Genomic DNA, 19,781 nt, shown 5'->3' with positions numbered 1-19,781 from the left:
TATTTGCCGTAAGTCATTATATTTTTCAGCTGAGAATGAACTATTTTGTGGATCGATTCCGATGATTTCTATATAAAGAAATAAAATAAAAAATGCAAGAGCTTTAGAATTAGTTCATTTGTTCAGAAGTTAATTTTGAAAAATTAGATAAAATAGCGAAAAAGAAATGCATGAAAAGAACGTCGTGAAGATGAAGTAAATTGGATATTTGATTAAAAAGGAGAGCCTGAACAAATTTGTCAAACATATTTATATATATATTGAGAGAATAGAATTCTAATTTATTACGCTTGTAGTATTCTTAACCAAATTTTTCTTAAATACAAAATAACTTACCTATACTATATTCACGTGAGGTAATTTCGATAGAAGTGGAGGCAAAACAGTGTTTGTAAACTTGGTAAGCCAAAGCCAGTAGAAAGCCAATTCCCAACATAGTCATTGCATAAAACCACGGGAAAACTAACAACCCCTTCTGTTTCTATATAAGAAAGCATAGCTATTTAACGTCCGAACATTTAGAAACATTCAGATTCTTCAAAGTACTTACCTTCTCGACATTTTATTTTTTGCAGCATATTGAAGAAATTGATAATATTCTTAGTTGATAATTAGTACTATTTTGTTAGCCCTTGTCAAATAATTTCAATGCGTTTACAAATGATTATTGAAATAGGTGAAACAAATCAAGCAAGTCTCCCCCTTTTTTATTTTCAAAATAATTGCACTAAGAAAAAGTTTTTATGTATTTTAATTAATAAACATACAAGTTGATATGTCACAGTACATTAATATTAAAAATTTGAAGTGATAATTACCAGAAACGCCTGGTAACAAGGGTGAATTGTGGGATAATATATGGTATTAACTGAAAAAATAAAAATATAAAATTTCCGAAATACAAAAATAAATAAAGGTCATAACTTTGGGAGATACCCAAGATAATTACTATTATGAAACCTAAAACTAACCTCGAAATCAAAGGACAATGAGATCACCGTAAGAGCAGTCCCAATATTTTGAATTCCCGATTCTATTCCAATAGTGCGGCAAGTCGATGAAGGGCGCTTTATTAACCAGCTAATTGTAAAACCAAAAATAATTCCCAAAAGTGGTTGTAAAGCGCTGGTAACATATACTTGCCACGTAATATCTTCAAACAAGTCGGGAAAAATAAACACCTCCATCACTTGAGCAGCTGTTATACCTGCAAAGCCTACTGTACTGCCAATCTGCAAACAAAAAATTTAGTTTAATTGAAGCAACCCTGTTTCAAAATCGAAGTTCTTTACACCCATTGAAATTAGTAAAAAATTTGGGAACAATAACGACACAATTTCGCTTCAGCTCAAAGATATGAGCGAACGCATACAGTATTGATTTAGGATATTGTTGTAATTTGTGGTTCGATTTGTTTCAGATATTTACATAAAGCTACATAACAGTTACCTGCAATAGCCGTTCCTGATTTTGAAATGAAAGATGAGACGAAAGGAAGCTAGCTAACAGCATCCACCGCCAATTCTTGTGCTACCATGATCGAATAACGAAATTTGGCTGTCATTCTTATAATGCACCTAAGGTCCAAAAGTGCTTAACGAGATTTGCGGCAAAGGCGGGAAGCCATGGACCCTCGGTTTCGTAGTGCGGCACGTAACCACTAGATCACGCCCATCTTTTTTTTTATCATTGTAATATAAAGACTTTTCTGATATTTTTTATCTTAGAATTTTGGTACACTAAAACATATTAATTTGACCGGTGTAGCATACCACTGAGGTCTAGACACATTTGTTTCAGACAACTGTTATTAAAGTTGAAGCTGTAGAATAACAACAACTAAACTTTGATACGTACTGGGTAATAAGGGAGAAAAAATATATAGAGAGTACCTGTTGCCTCCTAGACCCTTGTCCTTGCGAGAGTTAAAAATTGAAAATAATGTCGGATATATCCTATTTTACTTTCTACCTTTATATATCCCAAAAGAAGTTCATTTTTAAATATACACATAGATACTTTGTATTTTTCAACATTAATGGCACTTTATGTAGGGCATGGGTTAAGTGTACAGATGAGAGACTCCAAGACTCAGAAAGAGATGTTCCTAATTTTGAACTACTGACCAATTAGTAAAATTAAATTTAGACGCAATTATCTGTGTGCATATTTTACGAAGGTCTATATGAGAATGCACAACTGTTTTAATGGATTTTGCACCTGCTACCCAGCCTGAATGCACCTCATTTTTACTTTTAGACCTTTCGCCGATTTTTCATTACGTTAATTGCTTTAGTGTTGGTTATTGTTACCGTATGATTGTGTAACTATGTTACCTATTAATGGTAGGCACATATTTTTGGTAAAGAGACTGTCAAAGCTTTTCAAATGTAGAAAACACAGAGTCATACGACAGATCGTGTTGGTTTGTTCTATTCAGGTTCAGATTTCGTCAAAAGAAAAACCAAATGTTCTCAAAAAACACAAGTTTGGGACTGGCGAACAATAAATTGAGTACGGCCAGCGAAGGAAAACAACCAAACATCATGACGTATGGTAGGTGGTCATCCCTATTAGTTTGGTCAAAGCTAACAAACGTAAAAAAACATATGCTTGACTGTCAAAATATCGGATTGAAGATGATGTGGTAAAATGTATGCATCTTCACAACTTCTAACACTCGATAAAAACAATACAAAGCTAGATACGGATCTCTCCAGACGCACCAACGCATGAAGTTCATTGTTCAGCCACAATCTGTGATTGACTGCACTAATGTGTCAGCCCATGTATAAGTTTCAGCCCACTTGGTGAAGTAATTGGTAACAACCAGGACATACTGATTAACTTTTTAATTTTTTGGGCAGAGGACCAGAAGTATCCAATGTAATTCTCTCCAGACAACCTGCTACTCTATTTTTTTATGTTTTCATGACATGGTTGGTTTTTCCTCTGGGCGTTAAACTCAGTACAGTGTTTATATTATCACTTAACATATTTATGTTAATGTGTCCCTATAGATACATCACCTCTGCTTCTGGTACCATGCCAACCACCATTTCAGCTGGACCTGAATAGCTGAATGTCCATAGTTACAGACTAAAACTAGTACAATACCCATTCTCAAATAGATCACTGTTCGAGCCAGTGTACCATGCCTTTAAGACAGAAAATGTGTACTTCATGTGTTGGTTTTATCACTGCAGAAGATGATGAAAATGCACAAGGATAGTATTTACACATTGCGGCGAACTATTACATCCTATTTAATGTACATAAATGTAGTCCACTGTTCTCAGGTCCAGTCTGGTTGTCACTGGATGTTTTTGTTGCAGAACTGCAGCTCACCTTTTGTACAAGCAAAACTAGTTGACAATTTCTAAAGTAGGTCCATTCCTAAGATATCAATTATCTTTGCTTTGCATGCGGTGTTGCTAAAACGGAGTCAGAAACACACCTCTCCACTCATGTCTAGCTTTTTACCATTTGACAGAATGAAATTCATATTAGCTGGCCAAAGTAGTAGATTAACACAAACAGCCTGATACACAGCAAGATTAAGTAAGGTTCTGTTGCTGCAGTGTTCACTATAAGCTCAGCCTTGCACCCATGTATTATTATTAACACATTTCACGTGTCACCCAGTCCTTGGTTCACCTGACCAGCCGCCAGGGGATTAGGAATGAGTTGTTCTTGGGCAGGTCAAACTCAGGCTGTATTAGTTTAATTAAAGGGCAGTTGTTACTGGAACCATTGCTCATTGCCAACATTCTAGCATCTATTGGGTTGTTAACACGAAAGGTATGAGCGTGTGATAGACCTGTCGTACAACAGGATGTGGACATTCCTGTAATCAGTAATCAGGCATGGCACAGATGAGGCAGGCATTTTTTCCCTCATGCTCATGACACTTTGGGAGTATAACTTCAGCTGACATACATTATACAAATATTGTTTTATAATAGCCAAAACTATTAAAATAGTTTGAACTATTGGATCTTTATGTATCTGTTCATTCGGTTGTTAAATTTTATTTTAGTTTCACTTAATTTTTTTTCTGACAAATTTATCAAAAGTATTTTGCTAGTATATATATATATTATTTCTCACTGTTTTTCGTGCCTTTATTTGATAATTCTCGACATAACCATTTTATATGGATCTATTTTAAGCCTGTGCCAGTATACATTATACAAATATTACTATTAAAATATTCCGAACTACAAGACTCCTCACGTTACCTTGGTAAAATAGGGAGCTACTTTTGGAAGTTTCCACCGCACCAACATTCCAGCTGCTACAGGTGATGTGATGTATATTAAAGACAAAAGTATGTTGACGTAAGGAATAACAACATCGTCCGTTGCTATGTTGTTTCCGTACATAAATATGTTCAATGGCATCATACCAAGCGCTATCATAGTGGACCAAGTTGTCATGGCAACGCTAGTAAAATTAAAATAGGTTACGTGGGAAATTGTCGAACAAATTTCAAATTCCTATAACACTCTATTTCTGTGATATTAACTATAGATTATTAAAAACAATTAATTAAGGTTTCAAAATGTTGCATCTTTTAAAAACAAATATTTAAATGTAAGAGATAACTAAAGAAAAAATTAACCAACAGCTGAGAACAATTCTTTTAACTGTGTTTATTGTATGTATTAAACACGTAGAAATATTTTGTGCACATATAACGTTAAGAAATGTTTTAAATCATAACTGCATGGTTCATAAAATAGATTTAACGTTTTCAGTTATGAACTAACTTACAATATTTTATAACTTTCAGACTGTTTTGATTTATTTACATTTTTTTTTGTTGTTTAAGCAGATAAACTTATCAAAACATCTTCAAAACTGGAAACTATTAAATGCATAACTTGAAAACATTATACATGTGTAAACATAAGTAAAGTGTTATTTACCTTAAGGGTACATCACCTGAGCAGAAGTAAGTCAATACATTGGAAACAGCGCCACCTGGACACGTAGACACGATTAACACTCCTGTGGCATGTATAGGTGAAATAGAGAGTAATTTCACTAAAGTAAACCCCGTTAACGGCATAATAACAAATTGGCAGATCATCCCGATAATTAAACTTACAGGCCTTCTAATATGACTCCATAACTAAAGAAATAAAGAAAACTATTACATATATGTAGTTATATTGGTACACTTCAATTCCCAATAAAACGTGTCATGTTATTCAACAACAACAACAACAAAAAAAACTGACTAATTGGGTATTTACGAAAAAATATTATATACCCAACGTAATATCCTCAGTAGGTAACTTGCCAACACCACTCTAAATCAAGTACTGATCTAATACCTCGGATCAGAATATAGGGTGATCTATATTAACAACAGATTGCACCAATTGCAATTTATTTAAAATCCTCCCTTTACAACTGTTACGTCTCCGTTCGTTAATTAACTTTCCGTAACTTCGTTCCGACGAAACTTTAGCGACACAAGTCTTTACTTAATAAAACTGGTTTATTCTTTCCGAATACAACTTTACGATACACTTATTTTCAACAGTCGCTCTATAACAAACGCTATATCAACGAACGTCAACAATACTTCTGACTGCAGTTCAATTACTCACTATCTACACACACATTATTGTCTCGTCACGTTGTCACCCTCTTTTATATACCAGACTACCCTATATCCAGTAAATGCTAGAGCATTCGCCAAGGTACAGGATAGTTCTAGAAACGTGGCGTGACACTAGTCATGTGACTTCGCTGACTTCGTTTGTTTTTGAGTTTCGCGCAAAGCTACACGAAGGCTATCTGCGCTAGCCGTCCCTAATTTAGCAGTGTAAGACTAAAAGGAAGGCAGCTAGTCGTCACCACCCACCGCCAACTCTTGGGCTACTCTTTTTACCAACGAATAGTGCGATTGACCGTCACTTATAACGCCCCCACGGCTGAAAGGGCGAGCATGTTTGGTGGGACGGGGATTCAAACCCGCGACTCTCAGACTGCAAGTCGAATGCTCTAATCACCTGGCCATGCCGGGCTCTTAAGAAGGATGTTTAATAAATAACTATAAAGCTATAAGTTCTCTTTATTAATTAAGCATGCAGATTTAGTTGGATTGAGTTCTTTGCTAAACCTAAAAAGCAACATCAAGAGAACGTTACAGCAGTTTCCTTTTCCACTCAATTAAGACTCAGACAAAATTCGAGGTTCGATTCCCCGTAGTGGACAGAGCGCAAGTAGCTCACTGTGTAGTTTTGCGCTAGAACACATAAAGAATCTGAAGAAACTTTGACTTGTACTGTCACCTGGTGAACAAACGAACTTCTTCCTTTTCATAGGTAAAAAGGAAGAAGTTGAGAAACATTACTCAATTTAATAGTTCTCACAACAACTCATATTTGCATGAAATGTAATTAAGGGGTAAGGTAAACCATCCACTGTTAAACAACTTACCTACATTTTTCAGAAATCTTAGCGGGTGGATTACTTATATATCTTTAAGTATAACTGGATATACCGAGTTTACCTATACTAACGCCCCAAAACTAGTGATAACGGATGGAATATTATTCATAATTTAACATTCGTGAGCTAATAAAGGTTCTAAAGCAAAAACTAACAAGCAATTTTCTTATTCATGTATATACATTGTACATACAAGCGGTTACTTTGTATTTTGTTGTGAATTTGGCGCAAAGCTACACGCTAGCCGTCTTTAGTTTAGTAGGGATAGACAAGGGAGAACACCACCCACCGCCAACTCTTGGACTATTCTCTTAACAGCGGCTGAAAAGGCGAGCACATTCGGTAAGAAGGATTTGAACCTATGATGTGCAGATTGCAAGTCGAACGCTCTAACCACCAGACCACAAATGATTATTAAATCACCCAAAGTCAGACTTAAATCGTTTAATAACTTGTAGAGTTCTCTATCAGATTTTTATTTTCTATATATATCGATACATGGAGTAGAGCTAATGATCTGTTATTTTAAATATTTTCATTGTTTTTTTTGTGTTTTTTTTCAAATTTTACAAATAGCCTGGTAAAATACACGTGTCCTTTCGAATACCTTAAAACATAGAAAAATATTACTGTACTTAGGCCTAACTAATGATAAACAGAAAAACTTCAGAGAAAAGAGCTCAATAATGATTAAAGAAAGGAGGAAACAAAAACGAATGATGTACCGAATATAAAACTATCAGTAAACCAACTACACTAACATTAACTCAAAGTCTGTGGTCAAAAAACCGTGAGGCATCATCCTTTCATATATTAATACATAACGTTTTAGGCATAACAATGTAACTGCGACTAATTTTATTAGCATAAGAATAAAACTGCGACTAGTTATCAGCATAATAATATAACTGCGAATAGTGTTATTAGTATAGGAATGTAACTTCAATTAGTGTTAGTATGAGAAAATAACTGAGATTAGTTTTATTAGCATAAAAATGTAACTGCGAATAGTTATATTACCCTGAATTTAAAACAGCAGACATGCCACAAGTCCGATATACGATTAATACAAGAAAAAATATATATAAAATATAGATAGATAGATATGACGAAAGAATGCACTTTCTTTTTAACAATTCGCACACTTTATTTCTGAACTATTTCTATTTAGAATTCTTAGTTAGGGTTCATTTCAAAATTAATTTTCAGATTTATTTGGCTATTTTAAATATGTTGTAATTTGAATAAATTTAACAGTCCAGAGTTCCTAACTTTCAAAGCTTGATCGTCAAGTTCTTAGAATTTGATACCGAAGATTTCTTTTATCTCACGTCTATAGACATCGTGCATATTTTTGTAATGTTTTCTACAATTGGTGAACATTAGAAGTTATTTAATTTCATTATCAAAACAAAATGCCAATAGAATAACGTTTAATAAAGCATATTGTCATTCGTTATTCAAACTTATTTCAAAAATATATTTCCGGTGAGCAGCGTTCCTTTTGAGAAACTGTTTTTCAATGGACCGAAACTTTGATACAAATGACTATACACATGAACCTATTATGTTAGTAGTTCACCAACTTACTTGGTATATCTTTGTACAATACAGTGTACAATTTTGAAACCTGGCGAATAGCACCTACATTTGCACTTGAATTTAACGAAATACCCTTCTGCTCTTCCAGTAATACTACTAATGCCATTGTAATATTAATCACTAAAATCGAATATTTTTAAGTTATCAAACTTAAAAAATAAAATGTTTACATACCTCCAAAATACATATCATTCGAAAAGTAAAATGAAAAAAATGAAATCCTTTTCCAGCAAGATTAGGTACGATTTGTTTGATGCCGAAAACAATTATAGATATTTATAGAAGGTTTTGAATAACCTAAGATTGTAAGTATACACAAAAGAAAATCGAAACAATCCATAAAACATATTCAACTTTAATTCGTATAATTGACTGTAACACCTTACTCAGGAGATTTATAATTGACTGTAACACCTTACTCGGGAGATTTATAATTGACTGTAACACCTTACTCAGGAGATTTATAAACAATTTGAGACCTATAAAAGAATCATCTTTAAACGTAACGACGTTATTAACGTTAAAAATGCTTTTTTATTGTAAAGTAATAACATCGGTTTTCTTTTAAAAGATTCTTAATTTAATTCAGTAGTTAAATTAATATACAAAACGCCTCCTTATTGTAGACTATTCAAATCTCATAACAAACTATTAAAAAAGGATGTAATTTTCATGCATTTTCCCTGTCTGGTTTTTATCTTAATAAGTACACCACTAGAGGCCGCAAATAAAAAATTTATTACTAAAACTTGCACAGAAATGTAACCGTAAACTTACATATTACTTTTCTAAACCTATATATGAAACGTTAGACTATACTCATTGTGAAATTCTCCGTTTGAGCCTTTTTTTTTAACAAATAATGTGTAAATATAATTCAAGATTTTGCATGTCCAAGTAATTTTCTTTAAGTTTATAAACCTATATTATAATAGTTTAAAATTAATTTGTTATACGTTATATCTCTGTGGTGCATATCCTTATATTGTACCCTACACTATAAAATATCTAATAAATTAGGCTAGAGTGAATATGATATACGCTGTCATATTAAACACAAAAACAACTGCAAAACTATATAATCGCTTTATTAAGTAGAATGATAACAAGAAAACTTCAGTAATGCATTGAAAATGTTTAACATACTGAGATTAATCATTGTTAAACAATATTAGAAACGATAAACCACAGATTCTATATTAAAAAGGATGATGATTTAACCTCCTGGCACCATAGTTACGTAAAGTTTCAAAAGTTAACTGATATACTAAAAATATACATGTTTATATAAACAATGCGTCAGCTAAAATAACTCCACATGAGACACGTCAACACCCTTACACAATTTACGATCTCACAGAAACATGATATCGCAGTTAAAACAAAACACATTTCTGTTTGTTTGTAATTGAGCAAAAAGCTACACAATGGGCTACGAAACCCGGTTTCTGACACAAATTTCTGTATCCAACAGTTGCTCCAACCTTGAAGTAAAATCATTGTTTTATCCCAGTGTCTTACATCGTGTTTAAGCCCTGATTTTTTGAATACTACTATGGCATTTGACAGTATATTACACGACAGTCAAGGAGGGAGGAAGAGGTCTGAATAAGACGAGACTCATCCAGACACAGCGCTTGCACCAAACAAATGAAATTAATACAACTGCACACATTAAATCAAGGAGGAATGATTATAATATACGTATATACCAGTTAGAGTTTGAAAAGGTTGAAAATTTTCAAAGTTTGTGATAACTTCATACTCAGTTGGTTTGACTTTATGACCGGGTAATGTTATTTTTATTTTTGTAATGTTTACATAATCATTACGTCGGTTGTAGTTTAGTACACGAGAACGTTTTGTTTTATATGCTTCAGACTTCAAGATGTATATGGGTTACTTTCAGTGGAAAAAATCAAGTTATGCACTTTCAACATCAGTTCATCTTGAAAGAAACGTCATTATTTAGTAGGGATTACAAATATAAATACCAGACGTAAGGGTTACAGAAATATTAAAAAATCATGATAAATGACAGGTCCTCTATACCTGTCCCATTCCTATGAAGACAGACCAATATTAAAAGCACACAAATCCAAGAGTTTATGGTGTAATTTTAATGGTATTGTAAAAGTTTTACACGAGAAGTGTAACCACTTTACACTGATCTTAGAAATATGCTCATTTACACTGCCCCTAGTGGTCTGAGAGCTTATAACGTGACAAATCAGGCTTAGATAGCCACATTAGGCACAGCACAAGATAGCCCATCTTGTAGCTTTGTACTTAACAACAAACAAATAAATCTAATCACTGTACCCACTCACTAATGTTGGTTCGAGAATAAATCGGCACAGTAACCCTTATTGTAGTATTTAGTTTCTCTGTGGAATTCTTGACTGTTATGGGTTTTAATAAAGCTTTAATTCATTATGAAGACTCATATCGCAGGTTTAAAATACTAGATGTACTTCCACAGGGTCCCCGAAAGTGTTCTGTTTCAAGAGTAAATAAAACCAAAATTAAAAGTAACAAATATTTTTATTTTTTGATTTTGATGTTCATATGTTATGTTGTGTTGTAGCCTACAGAGCACATATTTTTTTTCGTGATTCATAGCAAACTCACGTTTTACTGACGTCACGAAAGTACAAATTGCAACGTTACGAGTTCATTATGTGATGTCATTTTAGTGTCTACTGACTGACTGACAGACAACACATTACTATACAGTGGTGCGAATGATTAAAACAGGTGACCCCCTCCAAGCGGCTTTAGGATTAACGAAAGACTGAACTGATGTATCCCACAACTAAACCGTTGATCCAAATGAATTAAACTGTTTAACAAATAGACTTACGATTATATGTACATATGTTATATTTCTAACTAAATTTTACGTATTGTTGAACAGTACACAATGAAAAATCATCTTACTGCTTCAATCAATTTAACTAAAATACAGACAGAACTTCTCACCTTTCAGCAAAATTAGATTCGAAAATAAATCACTTAGGCGACTTTTATACCAAAAACTGAAGAACTGTTGAAAGGAAACATAAACAAGGAATTATTACTGACACTTCTTACGGTCAATATCTAATGTCACTGACATAACCCTTATACTTCACTGATTCTAAAAGTTATCTAAAGACAAATTTTTACTGACATTTCTCCAAGGCAATAATTGAGGTCAATGATAGAACTCCAACACTTAACTGATTCCAAAACGTACACAAAGTTTTCTTACTTTGTCTTCCTACAGCTGTCACTGATATAACCCCAACACTTCATTGATTCTAAAACATACCTAGACATCGTTTTACTGTAACCAGCAGATTTTGATTTAATACCCGAGTAAGTCATGTGCTAATGTCAAACGATGTGCATTATCGGAACGTATAATTAATTTCTGATAAGTTATATGGTTGTCAGTAAGTTGTTACGTGCCTTTATTACTTTTCTTAAGCCTCAATACGTTTACCGAAGCTTTTTATCATTCAGTTCACTGAAAGTCCTGAACAAATTACTGTTAAACAATGAATATATTAAAATCCCCGAGTTCAGTAACGAATTCACTTAGTAAACAATCACAAGCTCCCTTTCATCAAGTGTTTCGTTGCCTACAAAACTACTACATAAAGGAAACTTGAAGAGATATAGAACGAGAACAGATAATTACGTACTTAAGCCGTGCTTTAGAAATAAATGAATCGAATGAAATCGGGAAAGTCAGCACAGTGGAACTGTTTAAACATACTCGAACACTTATACAATGTGACATTACTGCACAGCTAAACATAGTTATCGGTACACAATGGGTCACACAATCTCATGAAAAGTCGCAATTCATTGTAAGTTTGAAATAAACCTTATCATGGGACACTGAAAATCATGGCCAGGTATGTGGAACGGAATATGAAAAGTATTTAAGAAGAAAACCAACATGTTAAAAGGAAGTTGATGCAACGCATGTAGCTAAACTAAAACGGGTATTTAAAGAGAAAAAAGTCTATCAACCCGACATTACAAGAAAAATGTTTACTAACGCTCAAAAACTTATAGATCGGACGAGATCTCATGTGGTTCACCATGAGTCTAGGAATCCATGATTCACGGCTCATTGCTGCAAAAATTCTCGCTCCGCACTTTGAAGCCTTGAGTGTGTTATCAGAGTGATGGTCAAATTGCACTGTTCAATGAAAGAGCCCAAGAGTTGGTAATGAGTGCTGTTAATTAGCTATCTTGTCTCTAGTCTATCAGTAGTTAAAAATATGGCATGACGTGTGTGTGTGTGTTTTATAGCAAAGCCACATCGGGCTATCTGCTGTGTCCACCAAGGAGAATCGAACCCATGATTTTAGTGTTGTAAATCCGTAGACTTACCATTGTCCCACCAGGGGGACTTAGGCATGACAAGCGCAAGCTTATAACCCTTGTGTAGCTTTGCACGAATATCCGAAACAAATAAAACTAGAAACTCATTCTTGTGTATTGTATCAATTCCTTTTCGTTGATTTTGTCTTAGAATCATTCTGCGAACGCAAACTTCATTTAGAAATTTTTAAAAATTATCGTACCCTAAAAATTATTAAAATCACGCCCTATATAAAAAACACGTTATCACATTTTTTTGGTTACCTTCAAAATTTAATCCATGCATAAGAGATTTCCAAGTTTGGCCAAGCGTTACCTGTATTTAAAAGAAAACAAAGAAGTAACAGATGTTTTAACAGTTTACTTTGGATCATTGGAGCATCTCTCTGTACCATTTTTAAAACATTTGTTTTTTGTTCGTTTATTGTTGAATTTTGCTGAAAGCTCCGCAAGGGCTATCTGCACTAGCCGTCCCTACCTTTGAAGTGATAGACTAGAAGGAAAATAGCTAGTGAACACCACCCACTGCCAACTCGTAAGGTAGTTTTTAGCAATGAATAGTGGGATTGGTCATTACGTTATAGCGCCCCAACGGCTGAAAGGGTGAGCATATTCGGCGACAGATTTCGATCTCACAGATTATGAATCGAGTACACCAACCACTAGGTCATGCCAAGCCCAAAACGTATAAGAAAATAAATAGAAGAGCAGGTATTAAAATCTGGTGTAGAATCTGAGGGATATGGTGTTAGAAGGTGTAAGTACTAAAGAAGCGCACAAAAACTTATTTCTTAAAGGGCCTATAAAAGATCGAAACGTCACGTGAAAAAGAAGTCCGAATATCTTTTACTAGGCGATCCTTTATTACCTAATGTCTTGCGAGGGTTGAAAACTGAGTCAGGCCTACTTCCCGTACTTTCCGTTCAAACAAGGTAAACTATATTCCAAACAGGACAACATACTAAGATATCGAAAATAGGATATTTAAAGTTCTTTAAATTTTAAGCTGTAAGAGTGAGAATTTTGACTTGGCAAGTGGTCATCTCAGCTGTGTGTCAAAATAAAAAAAAACGTCGAGCTGACCTACATCTACAAGCTTACCATGATGATGATGAGAGGTGATGATCGTGCCTACCATGATGATGTTGAGCGGTGATAACCATGTTTCGTCAACAAAACTTTTTTTTCAAATCTATTTTTGCAAATCGGTGGGAATCTTAATACAAATTACGTGTCTAGTGATTATTTAGAATCTATGGTACTACAGGTTACGTGTCTAGTGATTATTTAGAAACTATGGCACTACAGGTTACGTGTCTAGTGATTATTTAGAAACTAGGGTACTACAGGTTACGTGTCAAGTGATTATTTAGAAACTAGGGTACTACAGGTTACGTGTCTAGTGATTATTTAGAAACTATGGCACTACAGGTTACGTGTCTAGTGATTATTTAGAATCTATGGTACTACAGGTTACGTGTCTAGTGATTATTTAGAAACTATGGTACTACAGGTTACGTGTCTAGTGATTATTTAGAAACTAGGGTACTACAGGTTACGTGTCTAGTGACTATTTAGACACTATGGTACTACAGGTTACGTGTCTAGGGATTATTTAGAATCTATGGTACTACAGGTTACGTGTCTAGCGATTATTTAGGAACTATGGCACCACAGGACACAGAATACAAGAGGAACGTTTTTCCCTCTTTCTCTGGCGCTTTATGGCTACCTTTGTATCAGATAGGGCCGGTGTTGATACTCAAGTTGCCCAAGATAAGTCAAACTCGAGTTAGTTCGTTGTTTAATGTCACAATGAACAGTTTTTATGGCCACCCCAGTGGAGGTTGCCATCTTCCAATATGTTGCACACGCTGCAGGCAGGCGCCATCTTGAGGTGAATCGAATATTACAGTTCATTGAAATCAAAGTTCAAACAGACGTAGCTACTTTCATATACTTTATATTACAAAAGCACACCAAGTGATTAAAATGCACACTACATACCTGTTTACCAGTAGTATAACAACCCATACCAAACATGATAGACACCAGAATTACCACGACTAAAACGTCATGTGTTTTTTTCAGAATGGGGATGATAGTGTTCGTGCTGTTGGAGCTCTCAGTGTAATTTTCCATGTTGTTGTAAGGCCTAGGAACACTATACAAAGAAAATATAAAGGTTGTTACTCTAGGTTTATTTCAATGTATGAAACATATTAATGTATCACCTGTTGAATCTTACGCCTCTTTATTGGGGAAACAAAAAAAGGTAAATTTTTTTAAAAATGAATTTTGAAAGTTTTGTATATTTACAAATTTTCAAAGATTGTTACAGTTGGACAACTGTAAAACAGCATTTGTTTCAGGAAGAAGTATTCCAAATTTGAGCTAAGTTCTTCAAGGTTTTAACAGATGAACAATATATATAAAACATACTAGAGTCAAGAAATCTTGCGGCATAGAAACAAACCAATTGCAACTACAAACACATCATTCCTGCAAAATAAGGCGTCTTTTAGAAACGAAACAAGATATATTAATCTCTAAAAATGGTCAAGTACATAATACGACGGTTTTTTTTGGCTAACAGTAGCTACATGCTTATAACTTTATACTTGCAGTTAAAAGAACGTAAACATAACTTTGTGTTGATAATAACTGTAGTCTTAGCTTACCGGAGGCTTTTCACAACTTACTGTTGATATGCTCAACACGAATGAGTAATAAAATGATAGCATAAAACGGTATAACATAGATAGCTAGAATTTATTGGTTTCGTTTTTAGAGATAAGAAATAATCATCATAGCAAAATGATGTGATATTTCAATTTCTGTACACACTGTGATTTACACCTACCAGAAACCAACTAGTTTTATCACGAGAAGGTTTAGAAAGAGATACAATTAGCTGTGTGGGAGATAGTTGGACACCCGATTACGGTTCGTTGTTTCGGAAGTTGATCAAGCTGTTCAAAGTTCTTAACATATGTGCACATCTTTTTTAAAGATGCAGATTTTTTATGTAATTGGATTACTACACTAATCTATCTATCAAGTGGAAATATTAATAATCGTTTTTCTTCATAAGTATATTAACTTACTATATGAGACATAAACGTATATGTATACATTTGTAAAGATGTAACATATGCTAGAATTGGATTATTATGTTAATCCATCGATCAAGTGGTAATATAGAGAACTTTTTTCCTAGTGAATTTTTTATTGTGTGAGAAATAAAAAACTCTGAAACAAACACACATCACAAAACCACAGGCGGCAGTTTATAAATGTAAATATCACATAGACTCAGGTGAGTATATGACGTATATATTACACCTAGAAAATTTCAACAATTATTAGTTAAATATTATACCTATATAAATATTGTACTTAATCACTAGGTCAATTAATTGAATTAACATGCTTAGAATAAAGCAAATGAGACGTGAATGACGCTTTCAGTATGTCCTAATTTGTTAACATATGGAGTTTTAGTTGGCACACTACAAAATTTACAAATGAGTTTCATTTACCGATAACTAGTAGAAAAGAGAAATAGTTACTTTTGTGATAACTGAATAGAAGTGACACAATATTAACTATGTCAGATTAGGACAACTGTATTGAACGCATCTCTTTTGGTGAAAAAAACCAACAAAATGCAATCGAATAGAAAACCTAGTATATAACAATTTGTGCATTACAAATATTGATCTCTTTGCATGTACGTGGTATCCGAAAAGTCGGGATTTGCAGCTTTTCTTAATTTCAGCTACGTGACTCAATATGGCGCTGTCAAAACATGATAAGGTCGAGTTAATCCCTCAAACTTATTTCGAATTACAAGAACAGCACATGGAACACATTCAGTAAAATTCGTTGAAGTGCCTACGGTTCCAGACTATTCAGACACCCTGTATAAACACATTTCAATTTTCCTAACAATAAGTCCTCCAGTGGCACAGGGATAAGTCTGCGGACTTATAACACTAAATATCGGTACCCATGGTGGGCACAACACAGATAGCCCATTGTGTAGCTTTGTGCTCAACTACAAACAACCAACCAATCCTAACGATAAACACTGTAGCAAGAGATTTACAATCAATAACCAGAAATAAATATAGAACATGACTCAGTGATTGCAGAAATACAGAAACTGTACAATAACGTATTTTATCTGGCATAAAATGATTTTATGGGGGAAAAAGTTTGGTTAAAGTGATTTTAAGAAACTTAATAAAATGAATTTTAAAACGGGACAAATCTAAACGATTGGTTTGTTTGGAAGTTCGCGCAAAGCTACACGAGGTCTATCAGCGTTAGCCGTCCCTAATATAGCGGTGAAAGACTAGAGGGAAGGCAGCTAGTCATCACCACCCACCGCCAACTCATGGGCTATTCTTTTACCAACGAATAGTGGGATTGACCGTCACATTATAATGCTCTCACGGCTGAAATGGCGGGCATGATAGGTGGGACGGGGATTCGAACTCACAGAGTGCGAGTCCAGCGCCCTAACCATCTAGCCATGCCAGACCAAATGTAAACGAATTATTATTTGAAATATTGATACAAGACTACCACAACGGACTTTAAAAGTTTTGGAGAATACATTAATCCAAAGAAAAACTAAAAATCATAACAGTGAAGATAGATGGTTAAATTCTGGATGAAGAAACGTGATACAAACTTTACATAAATGTCTGAGAACATGAAGTATTACAACGAGAGAAGCTTTAGGGGAATGTAGGGGAACAAAATGAAACCGTCGAGGAGTTTGAGATTAAAATAGGGTTAAGTAGATGTGCACAATTCAGTTTTAAATATCAAACATTCGAGTTACTGTTAAATCTAATCAAAAACACCTTAGGTGTGAAAAAAAGGCACGGCCAAAAAAGGATTGAGACTGCGACTTAAAGGAATGAAATCAAAATTGGCGACCAAACTGGTAGCTACACTTACAACATTGATAAGAATTTTACAGCAAATATTCATTCACTTGAAAACTTTAGCCAGAAACTGCTAGTCTAGTTTGCTTGGCTTAATCAGTATTTAAGTATTTGCACATGCTTTTACCCTATAGATTTACTGCTCTAATTGTTTGTTTGTAGTCAAGCACAAAGCTACACAAAGGGCTATCTGTGCTATGCCCACCACGGGTATCGAAACCCAGTTTCTAGCAGGGTAAGTCCACCGACATACATACCGCAGTGCCACTAGGGGAATGCTGCTCTAAATCAGCCGTCTTTAAACAAAATGATAAAAAACAAGAAAAACGGTTCAACTTTACTCTTAGGTAAAGCTGCAGTAAAAATTTCAGACCGATAGCTCTCGTGACTTTTTGCGTAGGCGTGTGCAAAGATATTGGTCAAAATTGAATGGATTTTGTTGAATAATTTTGCACATGTGTTTTATATTTAGACCAAATTGGGCACCTAATTGTAGGTTGTAAAAATCTATCAGTGTGACAAATTTGAAACAAAAATCCAAGAAAGGTAAGTATGATTTTCTGTCAAATAAAGTTTCCATACTTTCGGTGCGAAGGAAAAAATAGGAAGAAATTCAATCAAAATTGTAGATTTCATATCTTGTGTATTTCTTAATGGATTGCCTTGAAATTTGGTATGTGAATAAGGATCCAGTAGAGCACATCCACTGGAAAGATTGGTAGTTTGGATTACCACAGTCCAAGCTACAGAAAGTGAAAAATTAAACTATTACCCCTGCAGGTCGTTTTGGCCGCACGACAAACTAATGTGTGTCTTGATATTTTTATCAAATGTCCAAATATTTTGTTTTGATTGTCAGATTAAAATATCTAATGATATAATATTTCAATATAAACGGAAACTCATAATGAAGTCCTGAAAGCTATAATTGGGGCAAATTTGAAAATGAAAACTATTTTCAATGTATCGCACCCAACTTTCTGTGATATTTTTCAGTAAATTAGTTCAAGCTCTAAGTATTTTTACTGAAACACAGAACCCTATAACACGATTAAAAAATGATAATATAACTGCAAAGAAAAGTTTGTTCAAAATTAAACACCCAACTAAATAATATTGATTGCCTCATTTTTTTAAAGGTAGCGGCTACCTGGAATAACCACCTTCTGATGTTTACAGCTTGATACCGAAATCCCTGGACTGTACATGACATAGGGTAGCAACGAAAAGAAAGTAAGAATCAATTCACAAATTGAATTTTATTCAACTGTTATGCCTATATTTTTGTTCTACTACCTGTGAACCATAAGGAATGTGTTTTTATCAGTACATAACATATATTATACTATTCATAAAGGAACCAGGAACGTCTCTCGTCACCGAAAATATTCTGGGCTTAAACCTAGCAAACAGCTACAACTCAGAATAATCAAAACACAGTCACAAAGTACTGTATTATAGTTAACTAATAATCCGTGGATCAGCATCGATCCGCAGGCATGTTTTTGTCGGTCCGTAGAAACATACATTTGAAATGAAGAAAAAAAGTAATTGATTTTTTTTAGATACTTGCCAATTAAAGTGAGTAATATACAAGCAAGACAATTATTCATAATCACGTGAAACGTAATTACAATCTATACCGCTATTAGTTGATGAATTACACTGAACTCCTGCTCATCTTGCGAATACAGTAAATTCGAATTATCTTCCACAGTCTTGTCTTGTTTGAAGTTAAGCACAAAGCTACACAATGGGCCATCTGTGCTCTGCCCACCACGGGTATCGAAACCCGGATTCTAGCGTTGTAAGTCCGCAGACATACCGCTGTGCTACTTGAGGGTATCTTCCACGGAGTCAACAGTTTCTTGTAGCTATACCCAATGTGTCCCCCACTGAAGTTTGAAATTCAGTTCACAGTCTAGCGAAGCTAGCAAATAACTATATACGTGTCAGAGTATTAGTAGCTCGCGTCCTTCAAGGTGTTACTGACGCTGCTGATAACAGCGTTTTTCTCATAAACAAATATTCCATACGTAGTTTTCTCAGTGGAGATTTTCATTACGTTTCACTTGAGTACTGCTGATTATTTTGTTTAGTTCCTCAAAGAATCTATTATGATTCAAAATCATAGTTTTTTTTCACTTCTAGTGTCAATAAGGTTACTATTTATAACATGATGTCTTATTGAATTATGGATATACGTGTAGAGGTTTTGCACTTAAGTCAAAAAGTCACGAAGTCTACATTTTATTCTGACATATTGGACGTCAAATACTTATATTAATCTTGAGTAAAAAAAGTACAAAATTGTCTTCTGAAATCATGTTATTTGAGGCTGTAAAATCATCTCAATGCGTAAAGTTTGTT

At 34.2% G+C, this 19,781-nt stretch overlaps 1 protein-coding gene across 1 annotated transcript in view; it reads right to left on the bottom strand.

The window, feature by feature from the left end:
* Positions 1-814: 814 nt before the first annotated feature.
* LOC106463801 (solute carrier family 10 member 6-like) overlaps positions 815-19,781 on the bottom strand; it is a 21,997-nt gene continuing 3,030 nt past the window's right edge. The window contains exons 2-6 of the mRNA XM_022391405.1: positions 14,458-14,614; positions 4,932-5,137; positions 4,242-4,446; positions 972-1,232; positions 815-868 (exon numbers count right to left, since the gene is read on the bottom strand). Of these exons, the coding sequence (XP_022247113.1) occupies positions 815-868; positions 972-1,232; positions 4,242-4,446; positions 4,932-5,137; positions 14,458-14,592 (861 nt within the window). The 5' untranslated portion in view covers positions 14,593-14,614. The remainder of the gene's footprint in view (positions 869-971; positions 1,233-4,241; positions 4,447-4,931; positions 5,138-14,457; positions 14,615-19,781) is intronic.

Source organism: Limulus polyphemus, unplaced genomic scaffold (assembly GCF_000517525.1).
Source record: "Limulus polyphemus unplaced genomic scaffold, Limulus_polyphemus-2.1.2 Scaffold1487, whole genome shotgun sequence".
NCBI classification, from domain to species: domain Eukaryota; kingdom Metazoa; phylum Arthropoda; class Merostomata; order Xiphosura; family Limulidae; genus Limulus; species Limulus polyphemus.
This window is presented reverse-complemented; position numbering and strand designations above follow the sequence as displayed.